The following is a 24404-nucleotide window of genomic DNA, read 5'->3' as shown; positions in this document are numbered from 1 at the left end:
TCCGAAAGCATGTTTGGCTCTGTTCAAGTCACTGAAAAAAAAAATGAAGCATCCATCCATCAGGAAAGTTCTTATTCCCTTTTCCACATGAAGTGTGACATTTTACATGGAGTGACTAATCTGCGCATATTAAAGATGGCATGTTTATAAATAATGGGATTGTCGATAGGTTTGCGCTTAAGTATGAGATGCCAAAAATATTGAGATTTGTAGAAGTAAATTCATTTTTGTAACTGGCATTTAATCAACTCAGTTGTCAGTTTAGATAAGAAAGCTATTCTCTGGAGCAAACAAGAGATGGAAATCGTGAGGTGACAAATTAAGGGAGTAGCTGTTGTCAGGTTAAACTCAATAATATAAGGTAATCAGCCTTCATCTTTATATTAAATTACTACTTCATCAGCATGAAAGAGTATGACAGTAAGTTAGATTTCTGACATGTTTAAATTATTCCTAAGTATGGCATCTGTCAGGATTCACTGCATAAACCCTAAATTGGCTGCCTTCACTATTTTTTGCATGAAGTTATTCGAAGAATTCTCTTATGAGATAGCATTGTCTTTTGGTTCCTGACATACACATTTAGGAAAAAAATGTGCATGACATATTTTGTGCGTCGTTGTGTGCATCTAGGGGAATGGACATACAAAGACGAAGAAAATGTATTACTGTAGCCAAAATAGTGTGGAGCAATGGTCACCTAGGATTTAGAAAAATAAGAAAATGAACTCTAAACTGTGCATTGTTTGTATATGGTGCTTAGAAACCTTTTGGCCAATCCTTTCAACTGTAACTGTCATCTGGCATGGCTGGGAGAATGGCTCAGAAAGAAAAGGATTGTAACAGGAAATCCGCGATGCCAAAAGCCCTACTTCCTCAAGGAAATCCCAATCCAAGATGTAGCCATTCAGGACTTCACCTGCGATGATGGTAAGAAATGCATGGCAAATCATGGGTCAGTAGCCCTTCACTCAGAGGACCAATGACATGCTCTGTTGTCTGAGGGAGTATACTTCCTTTAGTACAGTAGGACAAGGTAGCAAGCAGGGCTTATGGTCTGGCAAGAATGCTGACTTAAGAGCAAGCAGCCCTCATGTCTCGGTCCAGTTCCTACCTAAGGACTGCGCCATGTTCTGCTTTGTTCTGTTTTTTTTTTTTGTTCTTAACGGCAAAGCAGTTTGTTTTAGGGTTGCCCTTTCACATTCAAGTCTACTTCCTGCCTGTTTATAAATGTTCTAGGAGACTTCCAAGCTCCCAACTTGTAAATGATTCTTATAGAGCTTATTTTTAAATTTTCCTCAGCGTGTCTTTTAGAAGCTACCATATCCAAAGGAGAAAAATAAAACATAATAAAAAAAATCATTGTAACACAGAAGTCCTAGCAAATCAACAAAAGTCAGTCTCCCATTTCTAATGCTCTCTGCCATTGCTTTTCATGCTCATTATATTCCTATGAGGTGGGTGGCACAAGTTGTTTTAATGCCAGTGAGCAGGGAACTGATTCGAATTCTACATTTTTAACATGAGATAATCATGAAGTTCTCCTAAACCTTTGAAGGAAATCTGCCCTTTTATGTACATTTCTTTGCGATTTCTTTTTAACCCAGTTTATGTTGGAATATCCTTACTTAAAAGTATATAAATAACTGAAAAAATAAGTAACTGTCAAAATTGTGTTAGTTATTTAAATCGTAAGCTTTTTTGAAATTCTACTTTTGGGAACTAGAAAGTAGTGCATATATAGTGTCAATCTGTAAGTGATTTCTTCATAAGTTGTCGTATAGCTCAAGACCCTTGTGTTTGTCAAATTCATATGAATGGATAAACTCCACTCTAGCCCCTTCGAAACTGCAAATTTGTGGTTTTCTGTATTCCATGTGGTGTTGTAGGAAACGATGACAATAGTTGCTCGCCACTCTCTCGCTGTCCTTCGGAATGTACTTGCTTGGATACAGTAGTCCGATGTAGCAACAAGGGCTTGAAGTTCTTGCCTAAAGGTATTCCAAGAGATGTCACCGAGCTGTAAGTAGAGCTTGTTGTCCTGCTTTTCTCTCTGTTTCGTGGATTGAAGTCTGTGACACAACCAGTGTTACAAGAAACAAGATTTATTTTTCATACAATTCCAAGTCGATCTTTACAGGAAAATTAAGTCAAGAACTAAAAGCAGCTGGTCATATCACCAGTTAGGAGTAGAGAGAATGAATGTATGCATATCCATTTATGCACAGCCCCTTTTTATACTTCATAATGGATGGGAACAAAATCTAGGGGATGATACCACCCCCGATGGGCTTGTCATTCCCACAACAATTAATGTAATTAGGACAAACCTGCTCTAGAAAACCTCATGCTGAAATTTTGTCCCTAGGTAATTCTAAATTGTGCCAAACTGACTTTTAAAACTAACTCTCTCGCTTGTTTTTCTCTTTCCTACACAACTCTTGTTTTATATATCGGGGGATAAATATCTAACAAGAATTTTTAGGATCCTGTTTACAGGTCACATTCCTCCACTGGAATATAAAGTAAAATTATAAAGGAGTAATTCAGAGGCCACTTCAGAGGAAAGCTTGGGGATCACTGGTTATACACACTGCCCTTTGTCCCAATAAGCTTGCTCGGTGCCTTTGTTGTGTTTTCTGCAGCATTTAAGCTCCAATAAGAACAGTCAAACATACATAAATACTGCACTTAGAATTCCTATAGCCTCTTATTTTTGTTCATGGATCATTTAAAAAATGTTGTTCCATAGATTACAGTTTGGGAAGTGTTGCATAGTATATTTATTTGCAATTTCAAGTGTGCTCTACGTTTGACTCCTATCAAAATTTACTATATAGGAAAATAATTATTTAGAAATAGAAGAAATTGGCATAACCTTTGTGTTTTAAAGGCGACATTGTCTCTTTGGGCTCGTCAGTGTCCTTTAGATACGAAAGGCATGTGGCCAACTATTTTTCATGCTTGCATAACTGATATCTGAATATAAGTTGCATGGCCAATATCCATTTAAGTAGAGCTGCGGACGTCAGTCCTTCAGATCAAAGACCTATGGCTAAATCCAAGCCACATATTCAGAATGTACTACAACAGAAAATCAGATGCAAAAATAGAGATTCAACTGCATCCAATTCATTCCACTCCTTTACAATTAAATGAGAATTTTATGGAAAAATGTTTTATCTAAATCAAAGGGAGTCACATAATACTTGTTTAATTTTTGTTTATACAGAATCATAGATCAGTGTTTTAAATCTACATGTGGCTTCTGCTGATATGTGCCTATCATTCACGGAAGTTCATGAAAGGACACCATATAATCAGCTCTCAACAACATCTGTGCAGTGTGCAACATGGCTAGCGAAGTTCAAGAATGTTTTTGCTTATTGGCTAAGATCAAGTGAAAAGCATGTCTCTCAGTATGCCAGGGTCTCATTTTTCAAGTCATGTTCAGTTCATGGATCCTATTTTGGTCCTAAGTAGAACACTCAGAGAAGAAGACACAGTCGTAGCATATGGGGAAAATGTGTTCCTTAGGTTCAAAATGATGTTAAATGTTCAGTTTCTTTCTCTTTCTAACAAACACTAGAGTTAATTGGCAGTAACCATTGTGTTTTGTGTGTTTAATTACACAAATGTTGTTTCAATATTTTTTCAGATGATATTTGCCCGTAACCCTTCCCTACTCCCTATTGCTATAAGACTGCATTCTATATGCAAAGTGAAGCTCTATAAATAATCCAGTGAGGAACATGACATTCACATCCTCTTTGATATTAAATATTTTTCTTCCATTTTTGCTCACCTTTTGTCTTTATCTTATTCAAAAAAACATTAAACATTCTTTAATGGGTGTATTTAGCTCCATTTCTTGAGTCACCATATCTATGCTATATATGTATTTCTTCACTTAAGTTGGGTCTTCAGTCTGCATCACACTAAAGCTCATTTTTAAATAGTTTAAGTTTCTTTTCTATAAATAAAATTTGTTCTATATAGATCAGGAGAATACTAATTCATTTCTTGGGATTCAAGTTTTACCTCCTAGAGAGATTATTCTTAGAGTCATACCAAGTCAGCAAGATCCTTCTCGCCAGTCATATATATCCATATATTAGAAAATGTGCATGTGTGTATTGCACTAAATCATTAAGAACGTCGCATAATTACAATGTATTGCTGGACAAGTATAAGCAAATGGTATCCATTAGTTTTAATCATTGCCATGTATCTTCCCATTATACTGTTGTCCATTTAGACTTGCAGATTGTTCTGGGTCTTTTTGTCCTGCTGCTCCATTTCTGGGATAAAAGGAAAGTGTTGAAGTTTGTGGAACACTGCTTCCCTCTAGTGGTAGGAAAACCGAAATGAAACAAAACAAAACAGCTAGAAAAATTAAGGAAACAAGGCAAAGCAGTGCATAAATATGTACCAGAAATCTGAGTACTTAATCAGAAGTCATAATAGGATTTGTAACCTCGCATTGACCACATGTATGTATAGCCTGTGTATTTTATAGAACTACTTATATTTTTAAATATTATACCTCAGTCAACTTTTTGGCTTTTCCTATAAACATGACAATTCTAACTTCAACTTCAAGATTGATCACTGCACCGGAGCAGGAAAAGCCACATCTCTAAAGGGCCAGAGTTGTTACCAGTTCCCTCGCAGGCAGACGACCCGAGTGCTGCAGGCTCTTAATCTAGAGTCTGTTGTCTGGGAAAGTAAAGCTTTGAGAAAAGATTTTTTTCTTCTTCTTGTGACATCATGGATATAACTCCCAACCTCCATTTATTTTGTGTCCTGTCAGTTAACTGACTTCTTTGTGACTAGGCTGTGTTATGACCCCAATACAAGGGCAAAGTTGTACTTTTATTTGAAAAATACTTTTGCATTCTCATGCTTCTTTTTTGTACTTAAAAAGTTTTATGGTATTCTGTGAAGGTTCTTGAGACCCCTCTCACCAAGTACATATGTGACACTAAATCTACTTTGAAGTTATGTCTAATTGCTCTCAATTATCTCCTTAAAACTGTCCAATGTTATTTAACAATTATGTCGAGATATGTATATATACAAGCAATGAAAAGAGTACTCAGACTCAATAGTTAGGTTTAGCTAATAATTATTCAATTTTATGGTGCTGTCTCTACATAAATACAAATAAACTGGAGGCCACATAAAAACTTAAGTCACTGGGTGGACCTTTTTACTGGTACAAAAATGGCTAGATGCTTGGCTTACTTTCCTGGCTAAACCACCAAGAACTGGACTCAACATTCTGCCCTTAGGTTTGTGCATCAGCCTAAGTGAGCCACAAAGAGTTCTAGATTGCACCCCCGTGTGATGTGCCCTTTACTTGTCTTGAATAATGATCTCAGCTTGGAATATGATCTCTCAAGGAGAATACTGCCAAGTTGTGCCTCATCTCTGTTCAAAGTAAATATTGTTCATTTGCTTTGTGATTTTCCTCTGTCACTTTGTAAGGCGACCTTGTTATGTCCTTGTTTTTAGGTATCTGGATGGGAATCAGTTTACACTGGTCCCCAAGGAGCTCTCCAACTACAAGCATTTAACACTTATGTGAGTAGAATATTTTCCCACCTTTAACTTATTTTATCTCATTAAAAGGGGAACGTCAAGTGGCTGAAGATTTAGAGAGCCTTTTGTGTAATATAAATCACTGACAGTGACTCACCCGGATCCTGGATCACTGTGGTTCAGGATCTCTAGCTCCATCTCTGTGGAATAATAATCATGTGATGCGGTGTCTCAGGGAAAACATTTCTACTCAAAGAAGCAGCAATCCAATAACGTCTCAGCAGGAAGAAAAGCTTCCAAACAGTAAAACTGGATTATTTATTGATAAGACTATAGATATTTGTTAGAAATCATGAAGAGAGTGGGGAATATTTTATTTTATATAGTAAATGAAATAGGTCAAAACTTTGCTGAAAATACATGTTTTGCTTGACTTTCTTATATGAGACATGGTAAAATAATTTAGGGACTATAAATATTAAATTTCGTTTTATATGAAACAATGATCCTGACATTCTGAGTATAAATTTCAAAATACTAATTATGCATTAATTTGAGATTTCTATCTTTGAAAAATAACTTGTTTCTTTTTCTGTGAATGAAATAATTTTATGGTGACAGTTGACAGTTTGAACCATTATAAAAATACCTTTTATAACAACATGTAACTTTTTTTAATTTGGCATAGAATTTCAACATCCAAAATATGGATTATAAAGCTCCTATAATGTTCCTATCATTTTCACAATTATGTGTGTACCTTTTGCTTGTATTTTGGAAAGTAAATACAAGAATAGATGACCCTTGCCTCTTACTAATCTTCCATTTATTCATGTGTTGGACTTGGATCCAAGAGAAATAATAGCTACCTATAATGATTATATATACACACATATATGTATGCCAACAAATAGACATGTGAATGAATGATGTGATCATACAGAGAATATAATAATATCCATGAAATATATCTTTCAAGTAAAAATACACAATACCTTCTGAAAAATTCAGTTAGCAATATTCAACATCTTTACATATTCACTAAATAAATATTTATTGAGGAACTTCTCAGTCCGTGGTTTAGACAAAGGCCAAAGCATGGGTGTTTTTATGATGACAATTTAATTGTAATGAACTTGGGAATAGTTTCAATTAGCAAATTTGATTATGTGTATTAGTGAACATATATGTCAATTGTGGTAGAGAATGGAGAGTTTATGGGACAGTAACAATTGGTGATTTATTCTTAGCCCTAATGGACCTGTAACAAGTGGTGGTTTATTTCTAACCCTAAGAATGAATGCTTTGTTATTCTAGTTAATAGCAAACACTGTCTTCTCTTTTCTCTTTTAGAGATTTAAGTAACAACCGAATAAGCACCCTTTCCAATCAAAGCTTCAGCAACATGACCCAACTTCTCACCTTGTGAGTGTGAAAGTGTGGATCTGAATATTCACTTCTTCGTGAGGCAGGAAGGGTTTACTAGATGAGTTCTGCTGAAGAAGAGAGAATCTGATCTTTTGGAGTGTAAATACCATCTAGAGAATCAGACAAAGCTTCCATAAACCACAAAGAGAAAAGTTACTCAGAATGTTGGTTTGGTATAAAACACAGAAATATTTAAGTTTATGACTGTTATGATAAATCCTTACATTAAGCTTTCAGGGCATCTTGGTCATTGTCCTATTGCTGTGAAGAGACACCATGATTATGGCAACTTATAAATGAAAGGTTAAGTGGGATTTGCTTAGAGTTTCAGAAGTTTAGTCCATTGGCCTCATGAGAGGAAGCGTGGTGGCATGCAGGCAGACATGGTTCCACATCTGCATATTTAGACAGGAGGAAGAGAGATGATTTGGGTTTGGAAAGGGCTTTTTGTAGCCTCAAAGCCTATGACACTTCTTCCAAGAAGGTCACCTCCTAACCCTTTCAAATACTGCCATTCTCAGGTGACCAACTATTCAAATCTCTAGGCCTACGGGGGCCATTATCATTCAAACCTTCACACAGGGTGTGATATCTGAGCCAGAGAATAAGTGAGGCATGTGTACACAGTGGGGAAAGTTTCTAGGTTGCATTCAGGAAATGTGTCATATTAAGATTAGAACACATAGGTGAGCAATGTAAATGATGAATAAATAAGTTCAATTTATAAACTGTTCAAATAGCCAGTCTCTGAATGACTTTGTTTGAAAATAAAGTTTGTATGTTATTAGGTTCCCAAGTTAAATAAATTGACATGTTTCCAATTTCAGAATTCTCAGTTACAACCGTCTGAGATGTATCCCTCCACGAACCTTTGATGGATTGAAGTCTCTTCGATTACTGTAAGTATCCTGTGTTTAATCACCTTTATGGATAATCTTTATGAGCTATCTTTTGAGTGATGCCATCACTTTGTTTTTCTTGGCTATTTCGTCATGTATGTGCTACGTTTTACTGAAAATTTGAAATTGGTACAGTTGTCTTATATGATGTCATTATACAATCACTTTGATGAATACAGTATAATCTCCTCTTTGGTAAAACTCATTGCTGTGGTAATCATTTACTGATAATCTATAAGACTAAAGCATACATTTCATTTATCTCCAGTTAACTATGATAAAAATAAAAGAACATAGTTTCTTTAGAAATCGCATTATGCTTGATTACCGTTTCCTTGAAATGTATGTGTTTGATGCATTTTCCCAGACTTTTTTCTTTGATTATATCCTTATATCCTAATATCTGTAATCCCACAGCTATGTAACTCTTAGCAGACATGAGTAGAATCCTTTTTTGGTCTTCTATTAGCTACTTTCTTTTAACACTTTAGTATGTTTCTCTTCTAATGTGTGTAGTTGGTTCTCAACTATTTACCAGGTACAGGGTATTCCTTAGATTGTAGAAAACAACTTTATTAGCTATCTCTATCCTCACTATCATTCAGATTAATGGCAAGCTATTATTATTTCTCATAACACTCAAACAAGCCATCTATATTTTCGTTTTGCTACAAATGCTCTAACGTGAAAACGTGGTTTAGAAGGGCAGTTCTGTTCATGATGTTAGGATAGTTCCAGAACTGTCAACTTGTCCCCCAGACAATATTTTGGTCAAGTAATTAACAGATTCTCTTTTCCAGCCACAGTTTCATAGAGTACTCTTTTCAAAGCACATTTGTAACCTTCTCATAGTAGAGTTTTAAGAATCCTTTTGCTTTTCTCTGGCACACTGGAAATTATGTTTCCTTGCTGTTCAGTTAGCATTTCTAATGACTATAGCATTTGACATGTATGTTTAATGAACATTTGTGGTGCGTGTTCTAGAGAAGCCTGATGGCTTCATTACCCATGACCTGTTAGATAATCTTCACTATGAGCACAGACATCTGTTCTGTTACTATTGGTTTTACATTTGTTAATTAAAGAATTAAATGTTTTTTTTTCCTTCAGGGTTCTGCTATTTTCCCTCCAGGGTCTTGCACACAGCCAGCCCTTTAACAGATTTTATTTTATAAAATATTTAGTATACTTTTTGACGGTCTCTGAGATTTATATTAGAATTTAGAAAGTTTTTCCCACTCTATGACTATACAAATAGTGTATTTTACTTTTAAAAATTGCTAATTTTAATTTTATATTTAACTCTTCAATCTGAAATTTATTCTGTGCGGAGGGTATGAAGTATGGGCTGAGGTTTTGTTTTTTTTTTTCTTAATAGATACCTGTTGTTCAAACCTAGCTTCCAGAATAAATCACCCTCTTCCATTGACTTAAGCGTTTAATAAAAATGAAGTTTTTGTACATGTAGGGATATTCTTCTGAACTTTCTTTCTTCCTTTTAGGTCTCTACATGGAAATGATGTATCTGTTGTCCCAGAAGGGGCCTTCAATGATCTTTCAGCCTTATCACACTTGTGAGTACCTGGCTCATGGTTGCAGTGCTGTGATCAGATGCTCTCTGATGATCACGTTCGGGAGTGTTCTCTACCTCCCCTTTGCTGGAATATAAGTCATACTTGATTTCATCTGTGAAGAAAATGCAGAGAGTTACAAATTGGATATCTTATCACCTACCAAGTAATTTAAATTTCTCCTTTGGACTGGCCATGTCCGTTAGTTGTGTGGATTCTGCTGAGCTAAAAGCGCCCTTTCTATGACCATAGAATCCCAGCAGCACTGTCCTTTTTTCCCTCACTGTTCTCTGATTCTTCCCCACCTCCACTTCCCAAAGCTTTGCCCCACATGCCACTTCCTCTATGAATCATACACTGGTTCAGTCAATCTAGATTCATTTATACCACTTCGCATTGACAGTAATGCTGTGCAATGCTATCATTGACACTACTCAATATTTTATAGTCAGACAGTGCTTTGTGACATGTTGCTTTGTATATGCTCTCTCTGCAATCCATTTCTCATCTCAGATTTATACTTGCAATGAATATTATACTTGAAATAGAGGTAGAAATGGATCATATATATGGCTATATATGTATATATACGAATGTATATATGTATGCAAAGAAAAATACATATTGTAAAATTCAGGAACCAAAAGTTAGCACTGTTGAATGGCTTTACCCTGTTACTAAATGTAATATTAAGATATCAAACCTAGAAGGAAAAAGATCTGTCCAAGACAATGAAGCCTCCTCATGTGACGCTACATTTGAATCCAGCAGTCACATTTATCTGGTTTTTCCTGAGTGTCAAAGAGACTATGACCTCAGTAAAATTCGCAAATTCCAAAAATATTAGATATTTAGAAAATTCAAACAGACAGTGAAAGAATAATATCCTGTAGTTAATCATGTTTTGCCTGAATTTGCACACTCCTCAAATGCTCTGTTCATGAGATACAGTATGAGTACATAGTTATTTGGGTGCTGTGGTTGTCACTGTCTGAGAGAATGCTAAAGAAAGGAGGAAATGGATTTAGGGTCCTGTAACAGAAAAGGCCACACAGCGTGAAAGATGGCTATACTGCTTGACCTGAGAAAAGAGTTCTTTAGATGACTCTCACCACAACAGTGATCCAGTTCAAATGTCTTTCTCTTGTCCCTGATCAGCCTTGCTTCTCAGTTATGCATTTTGCTTTCATGCCGAGGCCATTAATAACTCTTCTCACCCACTTCTCCTCTCTCCTCTGATTCAGGAGAGCATTTGCAAATGTCAATAGACATGAGAACAAATTAGTCAAAAACACCATTCTGCTCATGTTTTGATTTGAACTGTGTCGGGCAAAAGAAACAATTACTTCATTGTGATGCTTGATTCAAATTGGACATTTATTCTTACAATATAAGGTTTTATGATTTTACAGATATATTTTAGAGGGTTTCCTAAAGATGAATGAGATAGATTATGATTAAACTATAAACAACTGTTAATAATCATAAGGTATTAATTGTGTTTTTAAAAACTGCCTTACATACCATAACTCCTGTGTCCAAGCATGGCGAGTTTCTGAACCTGCTAATAATCCATACATTAATGATAATAACTTGTTATTAATATTACCCTCACATATAGCTATTTTAAATACAATTAGGTAATTATTTACATGAGCAGGTTATCCCAGCTCCTGCAGGTTATAGTGATGTCAGACATGACAGCTGCTATCTCTTGTCTCCTCCATTACGATTATTATTTGTATAACTAAATGCAGGGTTCTAAAGAGAGACCAAAAAATGGAAGACCAGAGAAAGTGTAAATAAGCTCTGGAGAATGGGCTTCATTTGTCTTGATGATGGTCCTTTAACTGAAGCAACATCCCTAACCTTTTCCATCTAATCAATTTTCCCAAATAGTGTAGACCTTTCATATCCACTGTCACCTCCCAGAGAGGCCAACCTGCACATTACAGACGTCTTCTAAATTTCGCTGCTGTGTAGCTACTACTGAGGATGACTTGTGTTTGTCCATATTTCGGTTCCTTAGAAATGAGAGTTCTTTGTGGGGGGGGTGTCAAGAATGAGTCCCTGTTTATACTAGAATCCTCAGAACCTTGCGTGGTAACTGAGTTCTCAGTAAATAATTGGAGAATGCAAGGAGTGCTAACTTGCCCTTAGAATGTACTTACATCCGAGGTAAACGTGTCTCTCCACATATGAAGATACCTTGTAAAGCCCAAGAAACTGTCATCATTTGTCTCAGCTTCACCAAAATAAGGAAAGTGGTAATCCGCAGTTTCGCCATTTTCTTCTAAATTGTTGGCATCAACAAAACCATAGGGATTTTCTACTGAGCATCACTGTGAACCTGTTCCGTTAGGAAATAACAATACTTCCATACTTGTGTGTGTGTGTATGTGTGCTTTTGTGGTGTTCTTTTTCCAGAGCGATTGGAGCCAACCCTCTTTACTGTGATTGTAACATGCAGTGGTTATCCGACTGGGTGAAGTCGGAATATAAGGAACCTGGAATTGCTCGCTGTGCTGGTCCTGGAGAAATGGCAGATAAATTGTTACTCACAACTCCCTCCAAAAAATTTACATGTCAAGGTATGGCTTTTAAGTATTTGCATTTCTTTTGAAAAGCTCTCTGCGTTAATTGCCACAGAAATGGCAGTCTCTTGTGAGTGAACTTCAAAGGTCTAGTTGAAAAGGGTTTATGGTCTCTGCCCATCTACTTGAACATGGGAGGCCATTTCCTGTGATTCCTAATTAATGAACTGTGCTCTTCAAATCCATCTTAAATCCACTAGAATGGATAGATTTTCTTGAAAATGTAGGTAGAAATGCACAAATTGAAAATGCCTTTCTTTGTTTCTAATCAATAAAATGTTTTGCTTTTGCTTTATCTGAATATGCCCCCGCTCCCCTGCTTTTAGGGTTGCCAGGGCCTTGTGGCTTTCTCATCCCAGGTAAGCAGAACCAAGCCAAGCCTCCCAGTGTTCCAGCCAGGCATCCCCACTCATCCCTCCCCCAGACCAGATTCCCTGTGTGAATACTCCCTCTTGCTTGCTTCTGCTCCTGCCTCTTCCCTTACTTGCCCCTTTGCTGATGCACTTGTGCAGATTCTAAATCGTATCTTCTCTCATTCTGAGAATAGTAAATGTAAACATTCATAGTACAAAGAGAAAATCTAAGTGGAGAAATAGAAACATTAGTAAATATTTTTTGCAAAAAAGAAATAAAACTAGGTATTGGTCACAGTATTTATACATGATCACTGTTAGAATTATTTCATGTATCATTCTATTCAGGAAAATCAAATATGTGGATGTAGTTGATAATTTTTGTCATTCTTCTTAACTTGTTGATACTTCTAAAAACCTACTCAGCATTACTAGAGAAGAAAAGAATATTGAAAGTTCTATATGTAAAGTAAGAAAATATAAAGCATAGATATTATGGGATACAGAGCAGTTTGTGGTGTGATTAATCCATTCTACATTTTCATTCACTTCTAAAAAAACTAAGCTTCTAAAACTTGATCATTTACCCATAAAAAAAAACTTATTGAAGTAAACAACACTGTGTAGTGGATCACCTCATTCACTGTGAACCCCAGTCTACCTGGTTAAATTAACGGGTTAGTTTTCCAGTACCTTAGGAAAACCTAATTTCATGACATAACCAAACTGTGTCTCAGGTTCCTCATGTGTGAATAAACATGCTAGTACTAGCCTGAATTAATTTTAAGATTAAACACGTGGACAAGGCCGACGAGGTAGCTTAGCTTGTCAAGTGTTTGCCTTGCACGAATAAAGACTTGTTCACTCTCTAGAACACGTGTGGCAAAATAAAACAAGCAAACAAACAAAAAGCCAAACAGACAGAGCTGCACTTGATTAAAATCCCTGGAATGGTTGAGATGGAGCCCTAACGTTCAGTAGTCATCTAGCCTAGTATCTTGACTAATTCCAGGCTACTGAGATAAGAAAAGAGGGAAAGGACTGGAGAAATAGCCCAGTCACTAAATTCTATAGCATCTCCATGATAAATGATTGCTGTATAAACATAAGAACCTGTGTTTGGCTTCTTAGTATTTGAGTAAATGCTTGCTAAGGTGGCACATGTGTATGACCCCAGCTCTGTCTAGGTGGAGATAGGCAGATCTATGGAACTCATCAATCAGCTAGTCCAGGTGTATTAGAAAATTTCAGGTTCAATGATTGTGTCAACTTGTCATAAGCTGCAATAATCAGAGAGGAAGGAGCCTCAGTTGAGGAAATGTCTCCATGAGATCCAGCTATAGGCATTTTCTCAATTAGTGATCACTGGAGGAAGGCCCACCCCATGTTAGGTGGTACCATTGCTGAACTGGTAGTCCTGGGCTTTATAAGAAAGCTGATTGAGCAAACCAGGGAAGCAAGCCAGTAAACAGCACCCTGGCCCTTGGATCAGTTCCTGCTTCCAGGATCCTGCCCTGTTTGCCCTGTTCCTGTCCTGACGTTCTTCAGTGATGAACTGCAATGTGGAAGTATAAGGCAAATAAATCCTTTTTCCCCAGACTTGCTTTCTCATCATGGTGTTTTGTTGTAACAATAGAAAAGCTAAGACAGTTGGATTACCTGTCTTTTTTTTTAAAAAAAAAAAAAGGGGGGGCACAGAGTAATTAAGGACAAGCAACACTGGTCACTGGCCTCCACCCTCCACGGGCACATGCACACACATAAACTTAAATACCTCCATGCACCATGTGCACAGTCATACACACACACAAAAGAAGGTGGACAGTGCTTGAGGAACAACAACTGCAGTTGTGTTCTGGCCTTTATCCACTTGCACACTCACACAACACTTTTCTACACTTCTCAATTATGTGCACACACACATATTTTACAAAAATGAAATGACTGGGAATGTACAAATCACACTGCCTTAAGCAGAGAAAACACCCAATATTGCTATGCAGTTAAGGGCATTGCTCTAACATTCCAAGACACCAACAACATACCATCAGACAACACCCCAAGTTGGGATAATATTTAAGAAGAATCTAGAGAGATGAGCTAATTTTATCAGAAATAAAAGCATGATTTCATTTAGTATGGTGCTTGTTCTTTAATAGTAACAATAACAATGACTTTTCTCTGGATTGGGGTTATTTTTCTCTATCTGGAGTGCTTTGTCTTCCCATGATTCCTATGTAACAACTGTGCTCTTCCCACTTGAGATACCAAAACTGTAGTTATAATGATTGATTCCAAGTAAAGGGGCTACAATTTGAACCATGAATATCTGCCATCAGAACTGACTACTGCTTCACTTAGAAGTTTCAGTAGAAAGGTTTTTTCCATGAACCACTGGTAGGAATAGGCATATAGCATTGCTATACTGGTATGCCAGGGAAATCAAAGTTGAGAACTCTACACCAGTGATGGTTTGTTTGGCTGAAGGCAGTGCATTCTAATCTACTATTGAAACAATCCACTCACGGAAATCTCATGAGTCCTGTCTTGTGAGCTTTATGATCTTGAAGGCAGTAAAATGATGTGGCCTTAAATATTTTATAATTTTATATTTTCATATTTAAATTAACTCCCCCATTATTTATGGCAGTGTAAAATGTTTTTACTTTATTCATGAGAGTCAGCTAAATACAACCTCTTGTTTTAAGACTTATCAATATGCAATCAAATTATAACAGGAAAGCAAATACTTTTTATTTAAAGACACAATTGTATTGTCAGGTATAAGTGTAGTTTTTCTACAAGTAAATATCTGTACTATTATTTTGTGTAAATGATTTTCATTAAAGTATGTATTCTCCATTTTCACTATGTTTCCTATATGGCAAGCCACATTTTATGAAATAAAAAAAATAAAGGAATTAGATGAAGTAGGAGGTCATAACATATTTAGTTAGCAACCAAGTGAGAGCGTATTGGATGGAAAAAGACGTTAGAAATCATGAGGCACATGTTTGCCCTCTTCTCATTAGCGCCGGCATGATCAAGTAGTCTTCAGTCATAAAAAGAGTCTTTGCCTTTTCTATTTCTAGTTTTTCACTGAGAAAACCACTGTGATTTATTGTCATTGTTAACTTCAAATACCCCTTAAAGCTCCTGGTTTAGTAAGATTTAACTATGCACTCAGCTAAGTTATCCACTTATTCCATTTAATAGACATTCATTAGCAGCTCAAATGAACGAAGCAGTGAGAATTCTACTGGAAATATAAGATATCTTCTTTTATCCATTTAACGGATATTGTTGGAGCTCCTACCAATTATAAAGCAATATTCCAACATGTTAAGGACCCAGTAAATGATAATTACACTCATATTTGCATGAGGCTTGTGATTTTACACAGTTAATTCTAAAATAATAGAGAATCTAGGTGACAGATACATGTATAAGATAGAAATATATAAATATATCTAATTAGATCAAACAATTATGGATTTTAATGATAACCAGAATTTTAATGACATCAGGAGGTTTATAATGTGGCCAGGGGACGTGAGAGTAGAACACAGTGGAAAGGACAAGGACTGAGATGGATGTTTCACAGCTAGAATTCCAAACCAGACAGGGGGACTACGAAAGATAATTAGTATATTGGGACTTACAGGTACAGATGTATAATCCCATTTACTCAGAATGCTGAAGCACGGAGAGCTCAACGCTGCCTGAGCTACATACAGAGCACTCAGACAAATAGGGATTCCCTTTATCAAGGAAAAAAAACTGTAAAAACAGAACTAAGGATGTTGGTGTGGATTGCCTAGGATGCTTGAAGTCCTGGTTTCAATGCCCAGTAAACAGGAGTGTGAGGAGCATGGGAAGAGAGAGAGAGAAGAAAAAGAGAAGGGAAATGAAGCAGCAGGCAAAGTGGAAGAGAAAGAGGAGGATCATCTTCATCACTTCTTTACTTCGTTAATTTTTGTAGAAAAGCTCAAACAACAAGTAACATTAGGGACTTCTTAAATCCTAAAATATTAGGATCACACCATAATCTGCTTTATTGCATTCCTTCACCTAATTTTACATATTAGTAATCCTGCCCATTCTCGAATTGTAAGGGAAGATACATATCTCTCCATAACGGCATTGAAATAGTAGTGGTTTCCTTAGAGAGATTCACATTTTCCTTTGGGGGAGAAATTTTGAACAGCTTGAGTTGAAGCCTCTGGCTTTGTGCCACAAAATTGTTACATAAGATTAGCCTTAGTTTTGAATCAAGGTAAGGAAGGTTAAATAATTTAGCTTAAACTACAGATGATGAAAAATTTGCTGGTTAGACCAGCTTGGAAGCATTATTCAAACCCAGCGCAAACATTTCACATTTTCATATCTCATGCCACTAAATTATAACCTTATCTTTTAAATAACTTTAGTTTGGAGGATTTTTTTAAATGTGTTCATCATCAGAAGAAAATGGATATATTAATAGTTATCTGCAAAAGGCATCACTCATAAAAATAAGAGAGAGTAAATAAATTTTTCATTACACTTTTTAACATTTGAAACTGCGAAAGATTTAACATGCATTTATTTAAAGATAGATAGATAGATAGATACAGAATTTAAAATTTATAGTCCATTCTTGAATATTTTATAACCATATCTCCATGATAACACTAATTACATGGAACATTTACTGTTTATCCTAATCCATCCTGGCTCAGGAAGTTCTTTCCTGGCCAAAGGCACATATATACAGCCAGAAAGCAAATCCAGTGGGCTAAGAGGATTTTTTAATTACCCATCATCAGATGCCTTTTTCCTTTCTATGCTGGGCATATGACAAGAGCAATGACGTCTATCCTGCTGAATCCAGCGACATCATTTTAATTATCTTTATTAGCTCTTCTCGTCTACGTTAGAAGTAGCCACTGTTTCTTCTTTTACATTTTCTTTGAGTCTTTCTTAATGTATTTTTCTGGTAATGGATTATTTTCTTAGCTGTTTATTGAGTTCAAGTCTTATTAAATGCTGAATACATTTCCACCAATGGCAACAAATAACTGGCCATGAATTTCCTCCTGGAATCCATGATCCTATTTCAATTTCTTTCATACATCTTCTGACATAACAGTGTATACAAATTTAAAATGTGCATTTCATCACATGTGCTATCATTGCCCTGATTTTTTCACACTCATTGGCACGCGCCTATCTCTACTGCTGATCTGTAAGGTTTTGAGGAAACTCAGGCATTTCATCTGGATTTGATCCTCTGAAGCCTAGCATCTTACATAAAGTAGATGCCCATTAATATTTGCTGAATGCTAAATATGCCTTTGATAATATTGCTTAAGAAATTCTGTAATAGCAAGTATAACATACAGCCTTGCTTTTAAACAAGGTCTCCTTTCAGTCCGATTGCCTGGTATCAAAAGTCCCCTATGTGGAGTTTTCTTTCATGTACTTTGGACAGGAGTTTGTTGTTGGACTAGTGTTTCCAAAGGTTCAGAGAATAAAGGCAGGTTCTAGGATTATAGTTAGAAATTTTTGTCTGCAGCTTTTGGTAATAAATCAAAGTGAGATAGAATTCTCAGTAGTGGCCACACTAGGGGAAGGTGCATAGCTAGCAGTTGGAGTCTTGTAAGCAGGTCTACCCTCAGACTTCAGTGGGTTGAAATTCAGCAGTCTCTCTATTAAAGCAGGTTACAGAGACAGAGTGCTAACAGACTTTCTTCTCGTTTTCACTGTGAAATATTAAGCTATTAAGCTAAACACATCTCTGCTCATATAGCCAATACTGCAGTGGTTTCTTAAACTATGCTTGATCTAAATCAAACAGGTTAGCATATACTCGCCTCCTCCCTCTTTCAAACAGCCTTCTCCGTGAAAGGAGATGACTTTCTCGGTGGCGCACATCTCATGGGGGCTAATTTGTTGGCAGGAAATAGCCTTTGGAAACAGCTTCAAATTAAGGAAGAGAAAGGAAGGGAGGGAAGAAAAGGGGAGGAGGGAGAGAGAGAGAGAGTGAGCGAGAGAGAGAGATTGAGAACCCACGGCTTCTTACCATTGCTGTATTATTTCTATTATTCATGGTCTACAACAGATTCACAAACCAAACTCATGTTTCTTCAACTATTAAATCATTAACTGACTATTATTAATCAAATTACTCCACCTCTGTTCTCCATGATCACTATATAGTCGCTATAGTAACCCTGAGACAGGATCAAGTTATTATTCCGCTTGGATTAGAGGGTGTCAGGAGAAGATATGCAGAGAATATGCGGCAAAGAAAATAAATTGCAGATTGGAATCAAGTAAAAGATAGATTATATGACTTAAATACTGAAATATAAGTAGGAAAACTTATAGAAACCATCAAGGTGCCAGGGAAATAATCCTAAAGGATTGGAATATGGAGAGAAGCAAAACTGGCGTAATCAGGGAGATGTAAGGAAGACTATGAAAGCTGTCAACGGAGAAAAGCAATCAGTCATCCTCTCTAACTGAAATGCCAAGGAACCAAACAATGCCTGGCAAGAAAAGATGTTCCAAAGGATGCAATAGTGGTACCTATATTCTGGAGATTACCAATAGCTACCTTACTGAACTTAAGGCCACTCAAAATGGGAAAGTTCTTGCCTGGCACTGTAAATTCAGCTAACTGCCTCAGTTTTGGTAACGTCATGAGACCTAGAGAAGAACTTACTATTACCGCTTACCTAAACAAGTATAATTTATAATTGCATTCTAAGTACTTATTCTCATATACGTATATGAGGGTAGCACTCACCGCTCATCACAGAAGCTTCCCTCTGTAGGAATGGAGAGCATGACAGGAAGTCACAACTAGTCAAAATAAGGAGATTGACTGTCTACTCTCAATTAATGTATTTTAGCACACTGCATACATTTAAGTCTCATAAGAGCCGGGGGACCAGAACATTTGCTGTGAGACACATCTAGGGAGGGGGGCATGAAAAAGGAAAAGATGCGAGATATGTTGGGTTAAGTTAACCTAAGGAGTTACCAAACTGATAGGCTAATGATGGCTTTGGGGTGCTATACAAGTGTCCCCAAAGCAAATACCCTGGTTATTGTGCTAGGAATTGTGCAATGAAATGTGGGATTGAATTGGCCACTACTTGTTTCAGTGACATAGGGACCCATGCAGAGATTGCTACCGGCAAAATATGATGGACGTTCATTTTTCAAAGTAATTGTACCTTCTACGTAAAGATGCTAATTTGCCGTTCTGCCAGCCTAGCGAAGTTGCAAAAAGGGAAACTACGGGCCTCTCTCAAACCATACATATGTTAGCATTAAAGGAACATGACTTTGCAGAGAACAGTTTAATTTTCACATTTTGGGTCACAGGTCATAAAGTGCGAACAGTAGAAACTTTCTGGGGCTGATCTGTGTTAATCAGACTTTTCACAGATGACAAGGTGTCTGTAAAGTGTGTTACAAAATGTGAGACTGGTGGGTTCATTTCAGCGGAATTTTGTTACTAGAGAAGATAAACTGGAAGTATTACCTGCCACATCTTGTACTAATGAACTAAATGACTCAAAAGAATACAAAGGGATATATAAAAGACACTACATTTTCTAGATACTGCCATATACATAAAATAGTACTGGAATTTTTATTAAGCCAACTGAGGTTGAGACAGAGGTTATTGCTATGTATAGTTTTCAGAAATACTATTCAGTGCTTAAAGAATTCATATAATGACCGTGGTGTCATTAATTTCAGCTTCTAATGACCTAAGCTGTGAAGCCAGAGTCCCATTGTTACTCAGAAGTCTCATATTGCCCAGAGTTCGAAGGCCTCCTTAGGCATTCCTGGGCATGAAGTGATGATATTAATTTCTGGTACCATCCTAGAAGAGAATCATGTGAAGTTGAGTGAGAACTTTACACAAATCTCACCGTTCTACTAAGGAATATAAATGAACTTAGGTGATGACAAAAGAGAACGCATCCCTGTCTCACGTTTGTCTATGCATTTGTAGGTCCCGCGGATGTTACTATTCAAGCCAAGTGTAACCCCTGTTTATCCAATCCATGTAAAAACGATGGCACCTGTAACAATGACCCAGTCGATTTTTATCGATGCACCTGTCCATACGGTTTCAAAGTAAGTCCAAACCACAGCTGAGAGATAACACTTCCAATTGTATGTTTTCTTTCTACTATTTTGTTCTCTGTGTTCTAAGAGCTGGCTTGTTTTATTTATACTTAACACATGCGTTTCTTCTCCAGGGGCAGGACTGTGATATTCCGATCCACGCCTGTATCAGTAACCCATGTAAACATGGAGGAACTTGCCATTTAAAAGAAGGAGAGAATGATGGATTCTGGTAAGTAGCCTGGTTGTTACCTCCTCTGTCTGACGTACAGTAACAAACGTAACTAAACAAATGTGCACGATCCTTTTCAAATAAGAGGCCATTGTTTCAAGAAGAATGTTAATGTAGAGATCACATATAGTAACTTGGAAAATGTTCATATTTTATAGTTACAAAAAGCAAATCTAACATTTATTTATTGTTGCAAACCCTCAAGGACATTACACAAAGAATTGCAGATAAAACAATTTTAAAAATCAGATTCAAACTTAATTTTAATCATGTGAATATGTATATCTGTGTGTGTGTGTGTGCGCGCGCACGCGTGCACACCTGAGTGTAGTTGCCTCAGAGAGGCAGAAGTGTCTGATTTTAACACAGAGTTATAGGTGATTACCTATAACTACTCGATGAAGGTGCTGGGAACAAAGCTTGGGGCATCTAGAATAGCAATATGTGCTCTGAACCACTGAACACAACATCGGTGAGAACAAACAAAATCCCAGAACAAACGGAAAGAAGCTCATAAAGTCCTGCGGTGCATCACGCCTGTCTGTGCTCTATGCGCTGCCATACAATTTGTGAACCAGGCAAGGGGCTGGAGATTGAAACACACAAAGGCACTTAGACAGAGAGAGACACGGGTCATCCTTGATGCCAGAATGCCCCCTTTATTGTGTCCAGGGGCAGCTTACGTAGAGATAGTCACGCCCCAGCCAAATGCACCAGAAACCACTCCCCTGCCATCAGGAACTCCTGGGGGTCGCATGCTCAGAGCAGCTGCATTACAAGTTGTGTACCAGAAATTCAGGATCTGGGGGTTCACAGCTCCCAACAAAGTCTACCCATAGCTGAGGCACTATTGGCGACTGAGTGCTGCTGGTCGAGTGGGAGTCAGTTTCTTTCAAGGACAGTTGTAGCCCTTGAAAGGCTACCCATGTTTCAGAAGAAGTGTCTGCACCAATGCACATATAACTGGCACCAAGTGAATTCAGTGAGTTACAATGTAAGAGAAAACACATGACATTGGGCAGGAAATGTGATGGGGAGATAAGGGGTGAACTAAATGGGAGACAAAAGTGGGCAGACTCAATCAAAGAGTGTTATATCCATGTATGAAATTCACAAATAATAAAAAAAATAGTTAAAATATCAGAGCCAGTACTTCTTTATTTATAAACAAAGAGCATGAATTGTTCCCAGCTGGAGAATAAACAGGATCTAGGACTGTGTAGGAAATATTGCTTGTCCTTTGTACTTGAAAATATATTGGGATTTATTGACTTTTAAGATGATGGATCCATTTGCCATCATTTAGCTCCATAAATTTTCCTTTTTAAATGGTCTCTGGTTTGTTAGCTAGTCCCTTATAATTTCAAAGCATTTGAAAAATCAATTTTGTGTAGTTAAAAGCTTTGTAACTGGTGTGTATATTTATGCTTTTTAAAAATATTTTGACCACAAAGTTTTAAAATGCACCCAAAAAAATGTCTTGGCTTTACTCCCTGATGTTTAGGTGTGCTTGTGCTGATGGATTTGAAGGAGAAAACTGTGAAGTCAATATTGATGATTGTGAAGATAATGACTGTGAAAATAATTCTACATGTGTTGATGGAGTGAACAACTACACATGCCTTTGCCCACCAGAGTACACAGGTATGAAGGATAGAAAATGTCATGTCATCAATCAGTGAAACAATAGGAAAGCATCATCACACTATTTATTACATTTATTTACAAAGCCATTGTATTAAATAACTGGGAAATTTAATTGTAGTAACAGAAATACATAAGGAGCGTTTCATCCCACCAAGATGCAGCAAGTTCAGTTCAACCCATACACCCTTTCTTTAAGGTCATGATCTCTAGAAGAACAAAAGAAGATGCTGTCATGCTGAAACTTTTGGACCCCATAATTCAATGACATTTTCTTTCAAACTATTTTCTTTGCACTATTTTGTCCGTATATATGTTTGTGCATTTCCTTATATAGCCCCCAAAACATTACACAGCATTTGACATTAATAATGCCCATACTATATCTTCAGTAGCGAAGACTTACTTCCGGTAAGCTCTGCCCTTCAATTTGAGCTCCATCGGGAAGATGAGTTTTTTGAATGTCTTAAGAGACTATTACTTTTTTGCCGACATTTTGTCTCTGGTTGATAAACCTGATCAGACTATTCAAATTGCTAAACTTTGTTTTCAATTTAGAACAGTTTTCTATAAAGTCAGCACCACATTTCTGCCTTGTTTATTTTGAAAGAATAACTTTTCTGTGTTTGTGTGACTGTGCATAAGAAATGCCATAGTCAGTATTAACAGAGCATCCAGAGATGATGGAGAAGGATGATGGTGCCAGTGCTATTTCTAAAGATAAACACAGAAGTAGATTCTATCACTGTTTCAGGAGCTACTATTTTTATCTTATTTGGTGGTTTTCATTGGTTGTATTTATTTTCATATAATAGTCATAGTTAATTTCAAATAGTGAAATAATTATCTAGGTAGCTAAGATTAATAATTCTAAGCATCAAATACAACCATAGCTATGCAATTAACTTTCCCAGAGTTCAGAAGGAGCAATCTTTAAAATTTCTTGTTATGGAAAATATAAAAATTTGTGTTGTTCTAAATGTCTTTCTTGACAGGAAAGTAATTTTTATTATAGGAAATTGGAAAACAGAATAATGGGGCTCAGTTTTAAAAACCTAGATGTTCTTAGATGTTTCTAATGTTGCCCTTTCAATGTTGTCACACCAGTAAAGCATTGGATGTAGACAGATGGATAGATAGATGATAGATAGATAGATAGATAGATAGATAGATAGATAGATAGATAGATAGACAGACAGATGATCTATAGATAGATAGATATAAAATTTAGATAATTATATAGATACATATATAGATAGCTATCATGCTAGGAGTCAGAATTTGATCATTCTTTACTGTTTTGCATTAACAAAGTATAGCAAGTGTGTGGTAGACAGATTTTTGGTGTTATACAGGTTTTCCCACCCATCTCTACCACTGTATACTTGTCAGATATCATCCTGTAGCTTGTGACCATAGATGTAACTCCCTTGTACATAGGCTAAGCATATGAGATCTATTGGATTGGCCATTTATATGTGTTTAAGAAGTACACTATTAAACAAGAATCTGTTTATTAGTCATACCATGGATAAAACTGCTTTCTCTCTCCATCACTCTTCAGCTAATAGAGAAGGCTTATAAACCCACGTAGTTTTGGCTTCTATGAACCCATTATATTTGATTCCACCAGAGAAACAAACTTTGTAAGATTATTAAAGCTCTGTATGTTGTTCTAAGCACAAGAAACCAGGAATTTATATCTACTTCCTTCCTGGTGTAACTGAGGCTTGAGATGACATGTGTGCAAAGGTCCTTGTATGCCTTTCTATAATGATTTGCATAAGGTATAAACACGTCCAAGTTAGTTTGGAGCAGGCCCCGCTGCACTGCCATGCAGTTTCCTAATTCTTACTCTGATAAGCCACAGCAGTTCTTGAGTGTTTCTCTTACCTGCTCTGGTCCAGTTCCCAAACACTGCTGTGCCTTCCTAACAATTCATTTCTCTGTGCCCTCCTCTGAGACAATGATGCAGTCTTCCTTCTCCAACGATGTCAGATTTCATC

At 36.7% G+C, this 24404-nt stretch overlaps 1 protein-coding gene across 2 annotated transcripts in view; it reads left to right on the top strand.

Annotated features, from left to right (window-relative positions):
* The window catches only part of Slit2 (slit guidance ligand 2), a 338826-nt gene that overhangs the window by 268023 nt on the left and 46399 nt on the right, over positions 1-24404 (top strand). For both annotated transcript variants that reach the window (XM_048415124.3, XM_048415123.3), the window contains 10 exons: positions 764-930; positions 1890-2022; positions 5518-5586; positions 6898-6969; positions 7800-7871; positions 9374-9445; positions 11870-12033; positions 20407-20531; positions 20657-20754; positions 22259-22398. In XM_048415124.3, the coding sequence (XP_048271081.1) occupies positions 764-930; positions 1890-2022; positions 5518-5586; positions 6898-6969; positions 7800-7871; positions 9374-9445; positions 11870-12033; positions 20407-20531; positions 20657-20754; positions 22259-22398 (1112 nt within the window). The remainder of the gene's footprint in view (positions 1-763; positions 931-1889; positions 2023-5517; positions 5587-6897; positions 6970-7799; positions 7872-9373; positions 9446-11869; positions 12034-20406; positions 20532-20656; positions 20755-22258; positions 22399-24404) is intronic.

The sequence above is a fragment of the Myodes glareolus genome, chromosome 8 (assembly GCF_982192425.1).
Source record: "Myodes glareolus chromosome 8, mMyoGla1.1, whole genome shotgun sequence".
Taxonomy (NCBI): Eukaryota; Metazoa; Chordata; class Mammalia; order Rodentia; family Cricetidae; genus Myodes; species Myodes glareolus.
This window is presented reverse-complemented; position numbering and strand designations above follow the sequence as displayed.